Raw genomic sequence first — 20,960 nt, 5'->3', positions numbered from 1 at the left:
AAATGGTCCTACTTCTCTCTGCTGGCCACCAGGGGGCGACTCCTCTCTGGTTGTATAGAAGTCTATGAGAAAATGGTCCTACTTCTCTCTGCTGGCCACCAGGGGGAGACTCCTCTCTGGTTGTATAGAAGTCTATGAGAAAATGGTCCTACTTCTCTCTGCTGGCCACCAGGGGGCGACTCCTCTCTGGTTGTATAGAAGTCTATGAGAAAATGGTCCTACTTCTCTCTTGATGTATTATCTCAGTAAACATTGTAAACATGAGTTTATGGTCTCAATCTCTAGTTTCAAGTCTTCTTCAATCCAGCATGATGTTCATTTAGTACATTATGGTCCATTTAGAGTCCACCAGACCAGAAAGCAGGGGATGCTTTAGGGGGCGGGGCTTACCTGCTGATTGACAGGTCTCTACCAATGCAAGTTAGCTTAGATGACATTTAAATGTCCAGACGAGAAACATGAAGTTGAGTTTGTCTCTAAATCAGAACGCTTATATCTATATTGAAAGGCTGAAGTGTAATTCTCTTCATCCAAACACGTTTAAAGGGTTCAGCTGTAACCAGCGGATGATGAAGATGAAGAAGAGAAGGGAGCTGATGAGGAGGATGATGATGGAGGACAGATCGGACGACATGAAACAGCACACACACTCATGATGAAGAAGTGTTTTACCTGTGCAGGTGTTCAGCTGTCTCAGTGATGAAGATGAAGATGATGATGATGATGAAGCTCCTTTAAAATGATTCCTATGGTTGTGTTCCCTCTCTCTCTCTCTCTCTCTCTCTCTCTCTCTCTCTCTCTCTGTCGGTCTCAGTCTCTCATCCGGTTTGTTGTTGGATGGATTAGTGGTTTTTACTCGGACACATCAGGCCCCGCCCACACAGATTAACCCCCCTCCTCCTCCTCCTCACAGCTGTCAATCACAGGCTGGGGGCGGTGCTTACAGCTGTTTGACCTCTCTGTCATCACGGGCCCCGCTGTAGAGGATTGTGGGATTTGAAGTGTTCGTATCGGCAGTGTGGACTCATGGTCCAGGACACGGTAACCATGGTGACGTGAGAGGATATTATGGTCTGTAATAGTACGCAGACAGCTGTCAATCACTGAACTCTGATCACATATGAATCAATAGGTTATCAATGTTCAATAGTGTTTTCAGAATCACTTCATATAGATGTGGCTGACTGATTGGCAGCTGCACAGAGACTCCTTGGCTCTGATTGGTTGATTTCTTTTGGGCCTCATCAGCACGGAAAGAACCGGATCTGGACCCTGAACCTGGGGTGCAGTCCAATAGTCAAAAAATAAGGTCCTAACTCCTATTCCTATCTCCTATTCCTTGACCTCTGGGGAAAACGTCACGGGGTTAAGGAAAGGCGATAGGAGAACTCAAAAGGACTTAGGAAAAGTCGACCGCGGTGCTCAGAGAATCCGACCGGACTTTCACTAAGCTACGTCATTATAACGCGGCCGCTGATGATTGACAGCTGATGATCGGCACCGGCGATTGACGTGCGTCTGCGCTGGATAAACTACACAATAATGGACTACAAAAAGCGCATCGTCCACTTCTCCCCATGTTGGTTTTATCAACAGCTGGTTCACTGACCGGCTTCAGGTCCAGCAGCTCCTCCTTCCTGTTTGACCGTTTGCTTTATTTACTTTTCATTTGTGGTTTTAGTTCCGTTTTTGTCAAGTTTGTAACATGATTGAAATAAATAAATAAATAAAAAACATTCAATTATCACTGTCCACACATTTATCAACACTATTCCAATTACTATATGTCTGCATGAAAGTCATTGTTAAATATGTAAATACACATATCGTTTGTTTTCATGAACGGCCGAGGTGTGCGGCACTTTAAATGTTCCTTTGAAAGGAAGCATTGGAGCTCCTTTCATTTGCATTTAGAGAATTCGAACAGCTCTTATCATGGCGGCCACTTGTTTACTTCCGGGTCACTTCTTCAGTTAGGAACCTTCCTAAGCAAAAAGACTATTCGACTGCCCCCCGGGTCTCTGTGGACTGAAACCTGGTTCTGTCAGGCGGTTTATAAGGTTGATGATTCTCTCTGTGACGGTGTCTCCATCTGCTGGTTGCTGTCAGCAACTGCAGGTAAAATACAGAGGTATTTTTTTACATGTCTATAATATAATATTATATATATATATATATATATATATATATATATATATATATATATATATATATATATATATATATATATATATATATAACAACATAACAAATCTGTAACAAAATATATTTTATGAAATCTGTAAATATCTACATCTGTAAGTATAAAGTACATAAATACTCTACTAGTAAAGTAGTAGTAAAGTAAAGTAACGTTGGTTCATCAACCAGCAGGTGACGTTTCTCTGGAACCACAAAGGAAGAAACCTGCAGGGGGCGCTCATTCAACTGGTCTTATTTTATTGATCACAGTTCATTTTCTAAAATGTTTATGGGAATAAAAACAATCTTATCTATATTTCACTTTATACAGCCTCTCTTCAGATATTAATAATGAATCAAGAGAATTAAATCTTTGATTCTCTGACATTCTGATCCTCTTCTTGTTTCTGATCTCATCATGTAATTGGTCCTTGAAGTGATTGACTCCCCGTCCGACCTTCTGATTGGCTGAGACGGCTGTCGGTCGGTGGGGCGGCGGGGCCGATGGGCGGGGCCTGAGGGATCCTATAGGGTCCGTTTGTGAGTGTCGGCGTGTTTTTCAGCGGAGACGCTGAAAAGAGAAGAAAAGAAGTTCAGCCTCCTCCAGCTTTCATTGTTTTTGCTGGAAAAGAGAGAAGAAGAAGAACAAGAACAAGAAGAAGAACAAGAAGAACAAGAAGAGAAGAAGAAGAAACTAAAATAAGCTGTTTTTTTTACTTCAAGATATTTAAACTTCTGCTGCTGAGATTCAAACCTTCAGCCTGCAGACAGACAGACAGACAGACAGACAGACAGACAGGCAGACAGACAGACAGACAGACAGACAGAGGAGTTGATCTTAAACTGGCAGTGAGACACTCACTGTCTGTCTCCCTCTCTTTTACCTGTCTGTCTGTCTGTCTGTCTGTCTGTCTGTCTGTCTGTCTGTCTGTCTGTCTGCGCGTCCCGGAGGATGGTACCGGGGTGTGTCGCCGTCCTCAGCCGGACCCGCGACTCCTCCGGTGGCCACACATATCTCTGACAGCCCGCTGAACCTGGACCAGAACCAGGGCTGGCTGTACTTGGATCTGTAGACTAAGATTCAAGATCTGTAGATTAAGAGAGTGGATTCAGACCGAGGCGGACTGAGGTGGACTATCTGGGATCAGGATGCCCCCAGAACTGGCTGTAGTTCTGGTCTTCAGGGTTCTGCTGCCCCTCAGTTTGACTGCAGGTAAGATCCTGTCCGAGGTGGTTCTGGGTCCCTGGTGGTTCTGGTCCAAGTACTGATACCACACTGTCAAATACTCCTGTACAACTATGAGGTACTTGTATAAATACTGTGATGTAGTACAACATTCAAGTTTTAGTATTTTTCATGGTCTTACAGTTCAGAGATCTGTAGTGAAATACTTTATTATTCTACTTCTATAGTAGTATTATTAGTACTAGTAGTACTAGGAGTATTAGTAGTACCAGTCGTATAGTTGTAACTACTAATAAAGTAAATACTAGTACAGTAAATACTAGAAGGATTAAGACACATACATTTATATATTACATAACAAATGTCAGTCAGAAGGATTCTCTGCTCTGGAGCTTTCAATCACACTACATGGTCTTCTGCAGCAGATCCATGGGTCATGTGACTTCCTGTTGAATCAGATCAATATGTTAGTTGATGATGAGATTCAGAAAGATTCCACTTCCAATATCTGATTTTACACAAATGGACTTTTTATGTGGAAGAATAAGATGTTGGGTTTGAGAATGTTGCGAGTGTGCCCCGAGTGTTGTCTGCAGGTATTGTGGGTATTCTGCCCCGAGTGTTGTCTGCAGGTATTGTGGGTATTCTGCCCCGAGTGTTGTCTGCAGGTAGTCAAAGTATTCTGCCCAGAGTGTTGTCTGCAGGTGTTGTGGGTATTCTGCCCAGAGTGTTGTCTGCAGGTGTTGTTGGTATTCTGCCCCGAGTGTTGTCTGCAGGTATTGTGGGTATTCTGCCCAGAGTGTTGTCTGCAGGTAGTCAAGGTATTCTGCCCAGAGTGTTGTCTGCTGGTATTGTGGGTATTCTGCCCCGAGTGTTGTCTGCTGGTATTGTGGGTATTCTGCCCAGAGTGTTGTCTGCAGGTAGTCAAGGTATTCTGCCCCGAGTGTTGTCTGCAGGTATTGTGGGTATCCTGCCCCGAGAGTTGTCTGCAGGTATTGTGGGTATCCTGCCCCGAGAGTTGTCTGCAGGTAGTGAGGGTATTGTGCCCCAAATGTTGTCTGCAGGTAGTCAGGGTATTCTGCCCCGAGTGTTGTCTGCAGGTATTGTGGGTATCCTGCCCCGAGTTGTCTGCAGGTAGTCAGGGTATTATGCCCCGAGTGTTGTCTGCAGGTAGTCAAGGTATTCTGCCCTGAGTGTTGTCTGCAGGTATTGTGGGTATCCTGCCCCGAGTGTTGTCTGCAGGTATTGTGGGTATTCTGCCCCGAGTGTTGTCAGCAGGTATTGTGGGTATCCTGCCCCGAGTGTTGTCTGCAGGTAGTCTGCAGGTATTGTGGGTATTCTGCCCCGAGTGTTGTCTGCAGGTATTGTGGGTATCCTGCCCCGAGTTTTGTCTGCAGGTAGTCAGCGTATTCTGCCCCGAGTGTTGTCTGCAGGTATTGAGGGTATTCTGCCCCGAGTGTTGTCTGCTGGTATTGTGGGTATTCCGCCCCGAGTGTTGTCTGCTGGTATTGTGGGTATTCTGCATACACACACATGTACTGGTTGTACTTGGATAGATTTCAGTGATTCCACACTAGTCAGCTGTGACTTATACACCATGTCAGATGTGCGGCAGCAGCCCCGCCGGTCCAGGAGGTGATCAATGAAAATGTGATCAGGATCAGGGTCTCCTGACGACCGTTAGAAATGTTAGCTTTTCCCATGTAACACAGTGGGCTCTGTTAGCAGGGAGCTAGCTGATGATGGATCGACGTGGAACCAAATATTCAGTATTTAGGTGGAATTTCCCTTTAAATCAGTCCCACATTCCACAGAGAGGGGGAGGTGTGTGTGTGTGTGTGTGGTAAGCAAGCAGTGTGTCAACACACACAGCCAGATGTTGTTACCTGAGAAAGTGGAACCAATCTGTGTGTGTGTTGGGGGAGGGGAATTTAAACAGGGGGGCGCCGCGCTCTTCCTGTCTGCCACACACACACACGCACACTCACATGCACACACACATGCACACACACATGCACACACACACACTGCACACATGCACACACGCACACACACACACACACACACAGCTGGAAGTAGAGTATGTTAGTATAACTGAACCAACTTTAGACACAGAGTTTACAAACGTCCTGGTGATGTGTTCAGATAGAAGACTTTCATGAATCAATAACTCGTTCATGAATCAATAACGTGTTTGTTCATATAAAACATAATCCTATAAAAGTATTCATTGATCTGCTACAAGTCGTCTCCTTTAAATATATTCCAGAACTCCTTTAATGATTGATTTATTGAATGATGTACTGATTGATGTATTTATGTATTGATTGATGTATTGATTGGTGTGTCCACAGCGTGTGTGTTGCGGTATAATGGATTCTCTCTGGTCTACGTCCTCTTGCTGCTGCTGCTGCCTCTCCTGCCGGAACCGTCCACGTCCTCGTCCTCAGGTACCAATACTGATCAATACGATCAATACTGTTCAATACTGTTCAATATATATCAATACTGTTCAATACGATCAATGCTGATCAATACTGACCAATTCTGATCAATACTCATCAATACTGTTCAATACTGATCAAGTGGTTTAAATCTCACCTCCATGAACTAATAATCACATAACGATCCGCGGAGACGAACTTTCATTAGTTTGGAATTTGGACGGAAACCTGATGAGGAGGAGGAGACGAGGAGGTGGAGACGAGAGGAGACGAGGAGGTGGAGACGAGGAGGAGGAGACAATTGGGAGTGAACGTATCTCATCCCACAAGCAGCTGTTTGACTGATGACGTCATCATAATCACATGTGATGATGTCATCCCCGCTGACTGACTGCCTGTCTGTCTCCCGGGGACGGAAGTTGTCTGTCTGCCGCTGCAGGTCTCAGGTGATGGCAGGATGCCACCGTTTCCTGGAGGATGTTCCTGAGGAAACAGATGTGATGACATCACTTCCTCTGTTGTTGTTCTATCCACCAATCACGTGACCACACAGGTCCAGTAATATGATATATGATGGCAGAGCCGCGGCTGTCCCGGTCCAAGCTCTTCCTGGTGCTGGTCTGCACCCGCTCCCCCTGCCCCCCCTCAGCAGAGGCTGTAATCGGATTGGTCGGGATCCCTGATGGATCTGGTGTAAATATCCTGAAGGCCTGGCGGTCCTCTTTCAGACCGCGGACCCAGGTCCTCAGTGATGTGGACTCAAGGCCTCCGGTGATGTGGACCAAGGTCCTAGGTGATGTGGTCTCAGGTCCTCAGTAATGTGGTCTCAGGTCCTCAGTAATGTGGTCTCAGGTCCTCCGTTACGTGGACTCAGGTCCTCGGTGAGGTGGACTCAGGTCCTCCGTGATGTGGACTCAGGTCCTCCGTGATGTGGACTCAGGCTCTCAGTAATGTGGTCTCAGGTCCTCAGTGATGTGGACTCAGGTCCTCCGTGATGTGGACTCAGGTTCTCAGTAGGGCTGTTCGATTTTGCCCAAAAATAAAATCCCGATTTTCTTCTCTCAAAATCCGATTTTCGATTACGATTATTTTGTGAAATGACAAAAGGCAAAGAAATTATTTCAAATATGCTGTTTTTTATTGAACATTTTGCAAATAATTTCCCCATTCGGGATTTGGGTGCAAACCTTGCTCTTATTAAACCCTCAAGGGATTAATATAAATTAATGAACTTTTGTCATCTGGCTTTGCTCCATGTTATCTTCTTGTAGACCTCTTGTAAACAAAAAAAAACAATCCCTCTGGGATTAAGAGAAAAACCTCACTTTCACATGATTCTTAAGGTGTGTCCATTAAACCAAAACGAATGAATAAAGTGCAGAACTTTAACTTAACTAGGTCCTTGGTGATGTGGACTCAGGTCCTTGGTGATGTGGACTCAGGTCCTCCGTGATGTGGACTCGGGTCCTTGGTGATGTGGACTCAGGTCCTCGGTGATGTGGACTCAGGTCCTTGGTGATGTGGACTCAGGTCCTCCGTGATGTGGACTCAGATCCTCGGTGATGTGGACTCAGGTCCTTGGTGATGCGGACTCAGGTCCTTGGTGATGTGGACTCAGGTCCTCAGTGATGTGGACTCAGGTCCTCCGTGATGTGGACTCAGGTCCTCGGTGATGTGGACTCAGGTCCTTGGTGATGTGGACTCAGGTCCTCCGTGATGTGGACTCAGGTCCTCCGTGATATGGACTCGGTCCTTGGTGATGTGGACTCAGGTCTTCGGTGATGTGGACTCAGGTCCTCCGGGATGTGGACTCAGGTCCTCCGTGATGTGGACTCGGGTCCTTGGTGATGTGGACTCAGGTCCTCGGTGATGTGGACTCAGGTCCTCCGGGATGTGAACTCAGGTCCTCGGTGATGTGGACTCAGGTCCTCCGTGATGTGGACTCGGGTCCTCCGTGATGTGGACTCGGGTCCTTGGTGATGTGGACTCAGGTCCTCGGTGATGTGGACTCAGGTCCTTGGTGATGTGGACTCAGGTCCTCCGTGATGTGGACTCAGATCCTCGGTGATGTGGACTCAGGTCCTTGGTGATGCGGACTCAGGTCCTTGGTGATGTGGACTCAGGTCCTCAGTGATGTGGACTCAGGTCCTCCGTGATGTGGACTCAGGTCCTCGGTGATGTGGACTCAGGTCCTTGGTGATGTGGACTCAGGTCCTCCGTGATGTGGACTCAGGTCCTCCGTGATATGGAATCGGTCCTTGGTGATGTGGACTCAGGTCTTCGGTGATGTGGACTCAGGTCCTCCGGGATGTGGACTCGGGTCCTCCGTGATGTGGACTCGGGTCCTTGGTGATGTGGACTCAGGTCCTCGGTGATGTGGACTCAGGTCCTCCGGGATGTGAACTCAGGTCCTCCGTGATGTGGACTCAGGTCCTCCGTGATGTGGACTCGGGTCCTTGGTGATGTGGACTCAGGTCCTCCGGGATGTGAACTCAGGTCCTCCGTGATGTGGACTCGGGTCCTTGGTGATGTGGACTCAGGTCCTCCGGGATGTGAACTCAGGTCCTCCGTGATGTGGACTCAGGTCCTCCATAATGTGGACTCGGGTCCTTGGTGATGTGGACTCAGGTCCTCCGTGATGTGGACTCGGGTCCTTGGTGATGTGGACTCAGGTCCTCGGTGATGTGGACTCAGGTCCTCCGTGATGTGGACTCGGGTCCTTGGTGATGTGGACTCAGGTCCTCCGGGATGTGAACTCAGGTCCTCCGTGATGTGGACTCGGGTCCTTGGTGATGTGGACTCAGGTCCTCCGGGATGTGAACTCAGGTCCTCCGTGAAGTGGACTCAGGTCCTCCGTGATGTGGACTCGGGTCCTTGGTGATGTGGACTCAGGTCCTCGGTGATGTGGACTCAGGTCCTCCGTGATGTGGACTCGGGTCCTTGGTGATGTGGACTCGGGTCCTCGGTGATGTGGACTCGGGTCCTCGGTGATGTGGTTTAGAAACCTCCAGTATAAAAGATGGTCAGGATTCCCTGTGAGCTGACATCACTGTGACATCACGGTGACTGTGAGGTTGGCTTCAGGTAGTTAGGACAGTCGTTACATCACTTCCTGTCCCTGCCAGCTTTTCAAAGTAAATGTCTGTCTCCTAGGCAAAACGTGTCGCTGTGTGACGGCTGTGTGCGTCTCCAGCTTCCTCTTCCTGTTACTGCAGTCCTTCTTCCAGCTGACCACCGCCACCCTGCAGCCAGAGTCCAACTGTAAGACACCTGTCTGTCTGCACACCTGTCTGTATTGCTTTGTTACTTGTCTCTTTGTGTGTAATGACCTGTCTGTCTGCACACCTGTCTGTCTGCAGGTACTTCATGGCAGAAGACTCTCAGTCAGCTCGGCCTGGTGAGGTAAGGATGACATCATGTGTTCATAACCGTGAAAGGTGAACTTTAACAAGGAGTGATACTCATCGAGTCGTTGTTTCTTTGTGTCAATCTGTCGACATCCAGCAGAAACTATTATCATTATTATTATGATTGTTTCTTTGTTTGTTTGTCCACCTGTGGACGTCAGTGGCCTCTAACTTGTTATTGATATTTATTTATTTAATAATTCATTCATATTTAAAATTCAAACAATCGTGTGTTTGGCTTAGTGTGTGTGTGTCTTAGTGTGTGTGTGTGTGTCTTAGTGTGTGTGTGTGTTAGTGTGTGTGTGTGTCTTAGTGTGTGTGTGTGTGTGTGTCTTAGTGTGTCTTAGTGTGTGTGTCTTAGTGTGTGTGTGTGTGTCTTAGTGTGTCTTAGTGTGTGTGTTTCTTAGTGTGTGTGTGTGTCTTAGTGTGTGTGTGTGTGTCTTAGTGTGTCTTAGTGTGTGTGTGTCTTAGTGTGTTAGTGTGTGTGTGTCTTAGTGTGTGTGTGTGTTAGTGTGTCTTAGTGTGTTAGTGTGTTAGTGTGTGTGTGTCTTAGTGTGTTAGTGTGTGTTAGTGTGTGGTGTGTGTGTGTCTTAGTGTGTCTGTGTGTGTGTCTTAGTGTGTCTTAGTGTGTGTCTTAGTGTGTGTGTGTGTGTGTGTGTGTGTGTCTTAGTGTGTCTTAGTGTGTGTGTGTCTTAGTGTGTGTGTGTGTGTGTCTTAGCGTGTTAGTGTGTGTGTGTCTTAGTGTGTGTGTGGTGTGTGTGTCTTAGTGTGTCTTAGTGTGTTAGTGTGTTAGTGTGTGTGTGTCTTAGTGTGTTAGTGTGTGTTAGTGTGTGGTGTGTGTGTGTCTTAGTGTGCGTGTGTGTGTTAGTGTGTGGTGTGTGTGTGTGTTAGTGTGTGTGTGTCTTAGTGTGTTAGTGTGTGTTAGTGTGTGGTTTGTGTGTGTCTTAGTGTGTTAGTGTGTGTGTGTGTTAGTGTGTGGTGTGTGTGTGTCTTAGTGTGTGTGTGTGTGTGTCAGCAGTTGGAGGTCAGACAGTCGTCTCTCTGTCTGGACTACATGACTCTGTACACACCCACACACACATCCGTATACTTGTATCGTTGTGGGGACCCTGATAGGACACCAGCATCAGTCTCCAGTAAACTGGTCCTCGATCCAGACCTCGTTCTCACCTGAACCTGAACCCCAAGTCTGAACCGTGAAAGTGTCCTCTTCACAGAAGTCCTCACTTTGTGGGTCAGATCGTTTAGTCCCCACTTTGTATCCTGGACAAGAACGTTGGGACGTCTGAAACCAGGAAAACATTTTATTTAGATTAAAAACGAATCATTCATTCAGGATGTTGATCTCATTTTTATTTCTTCATTATCTGTCTTCAATTCTATTCATTTTAATGTATTTATTTTTCTTGTTTGCCTTTTTGTTTGTTTTAGATGTTTTTGTTGTAATTATTTTCTTTTTTCTGAACAAAATAAAAAATATTTGTTTTTTATGGTTTATTTGATTATATTGTTTCATTTCTAACTAAGAAATGACTGAATCTGGTTGTAGCAGACAGACACTACACAACCTGTCTGTCTGTGTCAGTCTGACAGGAAGTGATGCAGGCTCGGCAGTGAGACAGGTGTTTCCAGATGTTGCCGTGCTGGTTGTCGGTCTGCTGACCTGGAGGCTGATCGTCAGACTGAACGCCAACACACACACGCAGGTAACACACACACACACACACACACACACACACACAGACACACACACTAATGAAGCAGGTGGAACCTCGTTAAGTCGTCTCCTCTTGTTTCTTAACAAGGTTTCCTGTCTATTAGTGTGTAACTCAGTAAGCTATTTATTAACTGTAACTTCATTATGTGACTTCACCAGGACACACACACACACACACACACACACACATACACACACACACACACACACACACACACACACACATACACATACACACACACTCACACACACACACACACACACATACACACACACACACACACACACACACACACACACACACACACACACACACACACACATTCGGCCTATAATGATCAGGTTTCATGTTCAATCCATTTATTGGCTGAACTGTCCGAGTCTGTTTGTTAACATGAAACCAGACCAGCAGCACCGAGGTCCCTCAGGACTCTGGTCCTCGTCCTCCTGGTCCCTCAGGACTCTGGTCCTCCTGGTCCCTCAGGACTCTGATCCTACAGAAACTAGACCTGGACAGACTAGAGATTGTGTCTGTGTTCGAGGAACAGTAACCTGTTATTATCATATTGTTATTATTATTTTCATATTATTATCATTATTTGTGTTATTATTATCTTCATATTATTATTATAGTATTATTATATTATTATTACTATTATTATCATATCATATGACATATCAGACTGTCGGGTTCAGGTTCAGGTCTGAGACCCACATGGAGATGAATAAACCTGTTTCAGCCTCAGCAGGAGGAGTTGGAGGAGCAGCAGCAGGAGGAGCTGATGTTTGAGGAGGACTCTGCTCTTGGAGAGGAGGAGGAGGAGGAGGAAGAGGAGGAGGAGGAGGAGGGCAGCAGGAACAGGATTCTGGTTGAACTGGAGTCACTGGTTTGTAAAACCAGGCAGATGATTGGAAACATGTCCACAACTGGAGGGAAAGTCCTGCTGACGGTTCTACTGGGACTCACAGGTAACCAGCAGAACCCAGTAGAACCCACTCTGGTAACCAGTAGAACCCAGTAGAACCCTTTCTGTTAACCTCCTCCTCCCCCCACCTCCTCCCCCAGGGATCATGTTCCCCTCCCTCTCCTCCCTCCCCTACCTGCTGTGTTTCCAGATGTTGTGTACCTGGTGGGCGTGGTCAGGCCAGGTTCCGCCCCTCCTCTTCAGGTGTGTGTCTGTGATGTCACTGCTCTACTCCTCGTCCCACTTCCTGCTCCTCTACTGCTACCAGCTGCCCTCCCTGCTGGAAGCGTGGCCTCCCAACCGCACCTCCGCCAGGTAAAACACCTCCATCACACCGACAGACACAAGGAGGTGCAAAGGGACAGGAGGGGAGGGGGGGAGGAGGAGGGGGGAAGAGGTTTGGGTAGAGAGAGAGAGAGAGAGAGAGAGAGAGAGAGAGAGAGAGAGAGAGAGAGAGAGAGAGAGAGATTGATTGATTGATTGCTCCCTCAGTGTGCTGGGCCTGGTGTCAGTGGTCTCTGTGGACTGTGCTGCCCCCTGGAGGCTGCAGGTGAACCCTGCACTCAGCTGGTTCCACTTCAGCTGCCCTCTGATGCTGCTGCTGCTCTACCACACAGTGGCCAGTCTCTGGAGGAACCAGGTGATGTCACACTCAACTATCTACTTTTACCATAAATAACATATATTGTTAGTTTAAATAATAATACAACCTGAAATGTTCATGATAATAAATCTAAAACCCTCGGGTGTAGTTGAGTTTCCTTCTCTGATTGGCCGACGGGCGTCACACGTGTCTGCAGCTGATTGACAACGATGGGGCATCTGGCATAGAGAGGGCGGAGTCAGCCATCAGCAGAAGCTGTGACATCATCACCACCACCAGCAACCTGAGTGATGAGGTCAGCGGTGACATCACGGCAGAGAGACGGAGAGAGCTGTGGAGTAGAGCCCACGATCGCCCCGGGAGCAGAGACGTAAACTTGTTACACTTTCTTTTTTATTTTCATTCAGAATCCGTTTTGTAGTTTGAATTGACCCGTCTCTCTGTTTGTCTGTATCTGTCTGTCTCTCTGTCTGTCTCTCTGTCTCTAGGCGCTGGTGTCCTCCACCAATGACAGTCCCTCTGGTTCGTTTGCCCTGCCCACCCAAAGCACAGCCCTTGGGTTGGATGTTGACTCCACACCTCACTACTCTCTTAGCCAATCAGGTAAGGACAGGTGTGTTTTTGATGATGATGATGATGATGATGATGATGATGATGATGATGATGATGATGATGATGATGTCACACGGCTGGTTGTGTTGTGTGTGTTTGATGCTGCAGACACGTTGGAGACGTGTGTGTTTGAAGGAGACGGGTGGGGGGAGGAGGAGGAGGAGGAGGAGAGGCGGAGGGGGGAGGAGGGAGTCGGTGCTGCCTCCATGGCGTTCAGCTTCCTTCTCAAACAGAGTTACATCTGTGCTCTGTTCGCCATGATGGCGTGGCCCATCACGTACGTCTCCTGGCTGACGTGCGTCCTGCTGCTGTGGTCATGTGTCCTCTGGATGATGCGAGAGCGTCGCCAGTACACGCTGATGTCATCACCGTGGCTGGTTGCCTATGGCAACCTGCTGGTCATCTTGCAATATGTCTACAGCTTCCCCTCCATCCACGAAGTTCCCGGACTGTTCCCACGCAAAGATGATCCCTGCAGGGAGCTCGCCTCCAAGGTACCGCTACTACCGACGTTTAATCTGATTACCAGACTGTTGAGTCTGATTACCAGAATGGTGAGTCTGGTAATCAGACCTTAATCTGATTACCAGACTGTTGAGTCTGATTACCAGACTTTAATCTGATTACCAGACTGTTGAGTCTGATTACCAGACTTTAATCTGATTACCAGACTGTTGAGTCGGATTACCAGAATGGTGAGTCTGATTACCAGACTGTTGAGTCTGATTACCAGACTTTAATCTGATTACCAGACTGTTGAGTCGGATTGTTGAATCTGATTATTCAAATGTTGAATCTGATTATCAGACTAAATTGTTGTTGTTGTTGTTGTTGTTGTTATTGTTGTTGCAGTTGTTGTGTCTGTTGACCTTCTGGTTGCTGCTGCGTCAGGCGCTAACTGAAAAGACAGACAGACAGAAGGACAGACGAGTAGACACACAGCTGTCTACCATCACAGTCCACATATCCACAGGTATGACACCTGTCTCACTGACCAGTCATCTGTCTCACTGACCAGTCACCTGTCTGACTTTGACTGTGATTCATGTCTTCCAGAGGAGCAGCAGAGTGTGGACGTGGATCTGCAGGAGAAGAAGGAGGAGGTGTCCTACGAGGAGGTGCTGCTCCTGCAGGAAGGAGGGGGAGTAAAGATGGAGGCTCTTGTTGCCGTGGTTACAAGGATGTTTGTTAAATACTGGATCTACGTCTGTGGAACGATGTTCTTCTTCGTTAGTTTTGAAGGAAAAATTGTCCTCTACAAAGTCATCTACATGGTGATGTTCCTCTGCTGCGTCGCCCTCTACCAGGTAATACTGCAAATACTACAAGTACTATAACTGTATGTACTGCTGGTACCTCTACCAGGTAATACCTCATGTAGTCCCACTCTTTGTACTGTTGGAACTACTGCTGTAGTCCAGAAACCTGGTCTCCAGGCAGATTTACAGTTTGAAACTCAGTAATCATAAGCTGTGACTTCTGTCTCTCTACCTGTCTGTCTCGCTGTAGTTGAACTATGAGCGTTGGCGTGCGATGCTCAGGGGTTTCTGGGTAGCAGTGGTGGTGTACTCCATGTTGGTTCTCATCCTGGTCTACACCTTCCAGTTCCCCTCATCCCCCGACACCTGGAGCTACTACACTGGACTCAGCACTCACAGGTAGCCTACACTACATCTGCCTCTCCTGTCTCTCCTGTCTCTCCTGTCTCCCTGTCTCTCCTGTCTCCCCTGTCTCTCCTGTCTCTCCTGTCTCCCTGTCTCTCCTGTATCTCCTGTCTCCTGTCTCCCCTGTCTCTCCTGTCTCCCTGTCTCTCCTGTCTCTCCTGTCTCCCCTGTCTCTCCTGTCTCCCTGTCTCCCCTGTCTCTCCTGTCTCCCCTGTATCTCCTGTCTATCCTGTCTCCCCTGTCTCCCCTGTCTCTCCTGTCTCCCCTGTCTCTACAGTCTCCCCTGTCTCTACAGTGTCTCCTGTCTCCCCTGTCTCTACAGTCTCCCCTGTCTCTCCTGTCTCCCCTGTCTCTACAGTCTCTCCTGTCTCCCCTGTATCTCCTGTCTCTCCTGTCTCCCCTGTCTCTACAGTCTCCCCTGTCTCTACAGTCTCTCCTGTCTCCCCTGTCTCTCCTGTATCTCTTGTCTCTCCTGTCTCCCCTGTATCTCCTGTCTCTCCTGTCTCCCCTGTCTCTACAGTCTCCCCTGTCTCTACAGTCTCTCCTGTCTCCCCTGTCTCTCCTGTATCTCCTGTCTCTCCTGTCTCCCCAGTTTCTACAGTCTCCCCTGTCTCTACAGTCTCTCCTGTCTCCCCTGTCTCTACAGTCTCCCCTGTCTCTACAGTCTCCCCTGTCTCTCCTGTCTCCCCTGTCTCTACAGTCTCCCCAGTCTCTACAGTCTCTCCTGTCTCCCCTGTCTCTCCTGTCTCCCCTGTCTCTACAGTCTCCCTGTCTCTACAGTCTCTCCTGTCTCCCCTGTCTCTACAGTCTCCCCAGTCTCTTCAGTCTCCCCTGCCTCTACAGTCTCCCCTGTCTCTACAGTCTCCCCTGTCTCCCCAGTCTTTCCTGTCTCCCCTGTCTCTACAGTCTCCCCTGTCTCTACAGTCTCCCCTGTCTCCCCTGTCTTTGTATCCATTGTGTACTTGTCTCTTCTGTCTCTGCTGCACATAATGTCTCTATTGTCTTGATTGTGTTCTTGTCTCTCCAGGTTGGAGGATGTTGGTCTGGAGAAGTTCTCAGTTCCGGTTCTCTTCACCAGGATCTTCATCCCTGCTGCGTTCCTTTTGGTACTTTCCCCACGTTTCTACAGAACCGTCATGTTGAATGTGATGTGAAAGTTGACTCTTGACGTTGTTGCGCAGGTGTGTATTGTACACCTGCATTACTTCCACAAGCCTTTCCTGCAGCTGACTGACCTGAAGACTGTGGTGGACACACACAACAGCACCATCACCAGGTAACACACACGCATCAACTGACAGGTCAGAGGTCACAGATCATCTGGAATAAAGGCTTTCGCAACCTGGGGCCTCCATCTGTCCTGTCAGTGTCCAGAATCCTAAATCTGTCAGTCCAATCAGAACTCTCAGACCACTGGACAAACTGATCAAGGCTCAAGAGTTTCAGGCCTTTGACGGGTCTGAGGCTAAAGTCCCCAAACCAATGCAGATATTCCTTAGATCCCTGTGACTAGACCTTTTACAAATAGTCCCCAAACCTGTGTAGATAATACACATACTTCTCTGCAACTAGTCCTAAGACATACTTCTACAGACACTCCACCTACCTCTACAGACAGTCCCCCTACCGCTACAAACAGTCTCCCTACCTCTACAGACAGTCCCCCTACCTCTACAGACAGTCTCCCTACCTCTACAGACAGTCCCCCTACCTCTACAGACAGTCTCCCTACCTCTACAGACAGTCTCCCTACCTCTACAAACAGTCCCCCTACGTCTACAAACAGTCTCCCTACCTCTACAGACAGTCTCCCTACCGCTACAGACAGTCCTGCTACCTCTACAGACAGTCCACCTACCTCTACAGACAGTCTCCCTACCCCTACAGACAGTCCATCTACCTCTACAGACAGTCCCCCTACCGCTACAAACAGTCTCCCTACCTCTGCAGACAGTCCCCCTACCTCTACAGACAGTCTCCCTACCTCTACAGACAGTCCCCCTACCTCTACAGACAGTCTCCCTACCTCTACAGACAGTCCCCCTACCTCTACAAACAGTCTCCCTACCTCTACAGACAGTCCCCCTATCTATATAAACAGTCTCCCTACCTCTACAGACAGTCTCCCTACCTCTACAAACAGTCTCCCTACCTCTACAGACAGTCTCCCTACCTCTACAGACAGTCCCCCTACCTCTACAGACAGTCCTCCTGCCTCTACAGACAGTCCCCCTACCTCTACAGACAGTCTCCCTACCTCTACAAACAGTCTCCCTACCTCTACAGACAGTCTCCCTACCACTACAGACAGTCTCCCTACCTCTACAGACAGTCCCCTTACCTCTACAAACAGTCTCCCTACCTCTACAGACAGTCCCCCTACCTCTACAAACAGTCTCCCTACCTCTACAGACAGTCCCCCTACCTATATAAACAGTCTCCCTACCTCTACAGACAGTCCCCCTACCTCTACAGACAGTCTCCCTACCTCTACAAACAGTCTCCCTACCTCTACAGACAGTCCCCCTACCTCTACAGACAGTCTCCCTACCTCTACAAACAGTCTCCCTACCTCTACAAACAGTCTCCCTACCTCTACAGACAGTCTCCCTACCGCTACAGACAGTCCTGCTACCTCTACAGACAGTCCACCTACCGCTACAAACAGTCTCCCTACCTCTACAGACAGTCTCCCTACCGCTACAGACAGTCCTGCTACCTCTACAGACAGTCCACCTACCGCTACAAACAGTCTCCCTACCTCTACAGACAGTCCCCCTACCTCTACAGACAGTCTCCCTACCTCTACAGACAGTCCCCCTACCTCTACAGACAGTCCGCCTGCCTCTACAGACAGTCCCCCTACCTCTACAGACAGTCCCCCTACCTCTACAAACAGTCTCCCTACCTCTACAGACAGTCCCCCTACCTCTACAAACAGTCTCCCTACCTCTACAGACAGTCCCCCTACCTATATAAACAGTCTCCCTACCTCTACAGACAGTCTCCCTACCTCTACAAACAGTCTCCCTACCTCTACAGACAGTCTCCCTACCTCTACAGACAGTCCCCCTACCTCTACAGACAGTCTCCCTACCTCTACAGACAGTCCCCCTACCTCTACAGACAGTCCCCCTGCCTCTACAGACAGTCCCCCTACCTCTACAGACAGTCTCCCTACCTCTACAAACAGTCTCCCTACCTCTACAGACAGTCCCCCTACCTCTACAGACAGTCTCCCTACCTCTACAAACAGTCTCCCTACCTCTACAAACAGTCTCGCTACCTCTACAGACAGTCTCCCTACCGCTACAGACAGTCCTGCTACCTCTACAGACAGTCCACCTACCGCTACAAACAGTCTCCCTACCTCTACAGACAGTCTCCCTACCGCTACAGACAGTCTCCCTACCTCTACAGACAGTCCCCCTACCTCTACAGACAGTCTCCCTACCTCTACAGACAGTCCCCCTACCTCTGCAGACAGTCCGCCTGCCTCTACAGACAGTCCCCCTACCTCTACAGACAGTCCCCCTACCTCTACAAACAGTCTCCCTACCTCTACAGACAGTCCCCCTACCTCTACAAACAGTCTCCCTACCTCTACAGACAGTCCCCCTACCTATATAAACAGTCTCCCTACCTCTACAGACAGTCTCCCTACCTCTACAAACAGTCTCCCTACCTCTACAGACAGTCTCCCTACCTCTACAGACAGTCCCCCTACCTCTACAGACAGTCTCCCTACCTCTACAGACAGTCCCCCTACCTCTACAGACAGTCCCCCTGCCTCTACAGACAGTCCCCCTACCTCTACAGACAGTCTCCCTACCTCTACAAACAGTCTCCCTACCTCTACAGACAGTCTCCCTACCACTACAAACAGTCTCCCTACCTCTACAGACAGTCCCCTTACCTCTACAAACAGTCTCCCTACCTCTACAAACAGTCTCCCTACCTCTACAGACAGTCCCCCTACCTATATAAACAGTCTCCCTACCTCTACAGACAGTCCCCCTACCTCTACAGACAGTCTCCCTACCTCTACAAACAGTCTCCCTACCTCTACAAACAGTCTCCCTACCTCTACAGACAGTCTCCCTACCACTACAAACAGTCTCCCTACCTCTACAGACAGTCCCCTTACCTCTACAAACAGTCCCCCTACCTCTACAAACAGTCTCCCTACCTCTACAGACAGTCCCCCTACCTATATAAACAGTCTCCCTACCTCTACAGACAGTCCCCCTACCTCTACAGACAGTCTCCCTACCTCTACAAACAGTCTCCCTACCTCTACAGACAGTCCCCCTACCTCTACAGACAGTCTCCCTACCTCTACAAACAGTCTCCCTACCTCTACAGACAGTCTCCCTACCTCTACAAACAGTCTCCCTACCTCTACAAACAGTCTCCCTACCTCTACAGACAGTCCCCCTACCTATATAAACAGTCTCCCTACCTCTACAGACAGTCCCCCTACCTCTACAGACAGTCTCCCTACCTCTACAAACAGTCTCCCTACCTCTACAAACAGTCTCCCTACCTCTACAGATAGTCTCCCTACCACTACAAACAGTCTCCCTACCTCTACAGACAGTCCCCTTACCTCTACAAACAGTCCCCCTACCTCTACAAACAGTCTCCCTACCTCTACAGACAGTCCCCCTACCTATATAAACAGTCTCCCTACCTCTACAGACAGTCCCCCTACCTCTACAGACAGTCTCCCTACCTCTACAAACAGTCTCCCTACCTCTACAGACAGTCCCCCTACCTCTACAGACAGTCTCCCTACCTCTACAAACAGTCTCCCTACCTCTACAGACAGTCTCCCTACCTCTACAAACAGTCTCCCTACCTCTACAAACAGTCTCCCTACCTCTACAGACAGTCCACCTACCACTACAGACAGTCCCCCTACCTCTACAGACAGTCCCCCTACCTCTACAAACAGTCTCCCTACCTCTACAGACAGTCCCCCTACCTCTACAGACAGTCCACCTACCACTACAAACAGTCTCCCTACCTCTACAGACAGTCCCCCTACCTCTACAAACAGTCCCCCTACCTCTACAGACAGTCCCCCTACCTCTACAGACAGTCCACCTACCACTACAAACAGTCTCCCTACCTCTACAGACAGTCCCCCTACCTCTACAGACAGTCCCCCTACCTCTACAAACAGTCTCCCTACCTCTACAGACAGTCCACCTACCTCTACAAACAGTCTCCCTACCTCTACAGACAGTCCCCCTACCTCTACAGACAGTCCCCCTACCTCTACAAACAGTCTCCCTACCTCTACAGACAGTCCACCTACCTCTACAAACAGTCTCCCTACCTCTACAGACAGTCCCCCTACCTCTACAGACAGTCCCCCTACCTCTACAGACAGTCCACCTACCACTACAAACAGTCTCCCTACCTCTACAGACAGTCCCCCTACCTCTACAGACAGTCTCCCTACCTCTACAAACAGTCTCCCTACCTCTACAGACAGTCCCCCTACCGCTACAAACAGTCTCCCTACCTCTACAGACAGTCCCCCTACCTCTACAAACAGTCTCCCTACCTCTACAAACAGTCCATCTACCTCTACAGACAGTCCCCCTACCTCTACAGACAGTCTCCCTACCTCTACAAACAGTCTCCCTACCTCTACAGACAGTCTCCCTACCTCTACAAACAGTCTCCCTACCTCTACAAACAGTCTCCCTACCTCTACAGACAGTCCACCTACCACTACAGACAGTCCCCCTACCTCTACAGACAGTCCCCCTACCTCTACAAACAGTCTCCCTACCTCTACAGAGAGTCCCCCTACCTCTACAGACAGTCCACCTACCACTACAAACAGTCTCCCTACCTCTACAGACAGTCCACCTACCTCTACAAACAGTCTCCCTACCTCTACAGACAGTCCCCCTACCTCTACAGACAGTCCCCCTACCTCTACAGACAGTCCACCTACCACTACAAACAGTCTCCCTACCTCTACAGACAGTCCCCCTACCTCTACAAACAGTCTCCCTACCTCTACAGAGAGTCCCCCTACCTCTACAGACAGTCCACCTACCACTACAAACAGTCTCCCTACCTCTACAGACAGTCCACCTACCTCTACAAACAGTCTCCCTACCTCTACAGACAGTCCCCCTACCTCTACAGACAGTCCCC

General features: G+C 48.7%; 1 protein-coding gene across 1 annotated transcript in view; it reads left to right on the top strand.

Annotated features, from left to right (window-relative positions):
* The first annotated feature begins 3,123 nt into the window (after positions 1-3,123).
* Positions 3,124-20,960, top strand: part of LOC311029066 (piezo-type mechanosensitive ion channel component 2-like) — a 36,914-nt gene continuing 19,077 nt past the window's right edge. Inside the window, exons 1-16 of the mRNA XM_084033956.1 lie at positions 3,124-3,394; positions 5,722-5,817; positions 8,965-9,072; positions 9,171-9,213; positions 10,804-10,924; positions 11,676-11,904; positions 12,002-12,215; positions 12,393-12,540; positions 12,701-12,874; positions 12,993-13,107; positions 13,225-13,610; positions 13,969-14,089; positions 14,173-14,423; positions 14,626-14,774; positions 15,808-15,886; positions 15,962-16,056. Coding sequence (XP_083890082.1) covers positions 3,331-3,394; positions 5,722-5,817; positions 8,965-9,072; positions 9,171-9,213; positions 10,804-10,924; positions 11,676-11,904; positions 12,002-12,215; positions 12,393-12,540; positions 12,701-12,874; positions 12,993-13,107; positions 13,225-13,610; positions 13,969-14,089; positions 14,173-14,423; positions 14,626-14,774; positions 15,808-15,886; positions 15,962-16,056 — 2,393 coding nt within the window. The 5' untranslated portion in view covers positions 3,124-3,330. The remainder of the gene's footprint in view (positions 3,395-5,721; positions 5,818-8,964; positions 9,073-9,170; positions 9,214-10,803; positions 10,925-11,675; positions 11,905-12,001; positions 12,216-12,392; positions 12,541-12,700; positions 12,875-12,992; positions 13,108-13,224; positions 13,611-13,968; positions 14,090-14,172; positions 14,424-14,625; positions 14,775-15,807; positions 15,887-15,961; positions 16,057-20,960) is intronic.

The sequence above is a fragment of the Eutrigla gurnardus genome (assembly GCF_963514095.1).
Source record: "Eutrigla gurnardus genome assembly, chromosome: 18".
NCBI classification, from domain to species: domain Eukaryota; kingdom Metazoa; phylum Chordata; class Actinopteri; order Perciformes; family Triglidae; genus Eutrigla; species Eutrigla gurnardus.
The sequence above is the reverse complement of the archived record's forward strand: the minus strand, read 5'-3'. Positions and strand labels throughout refer to the sequence as shown.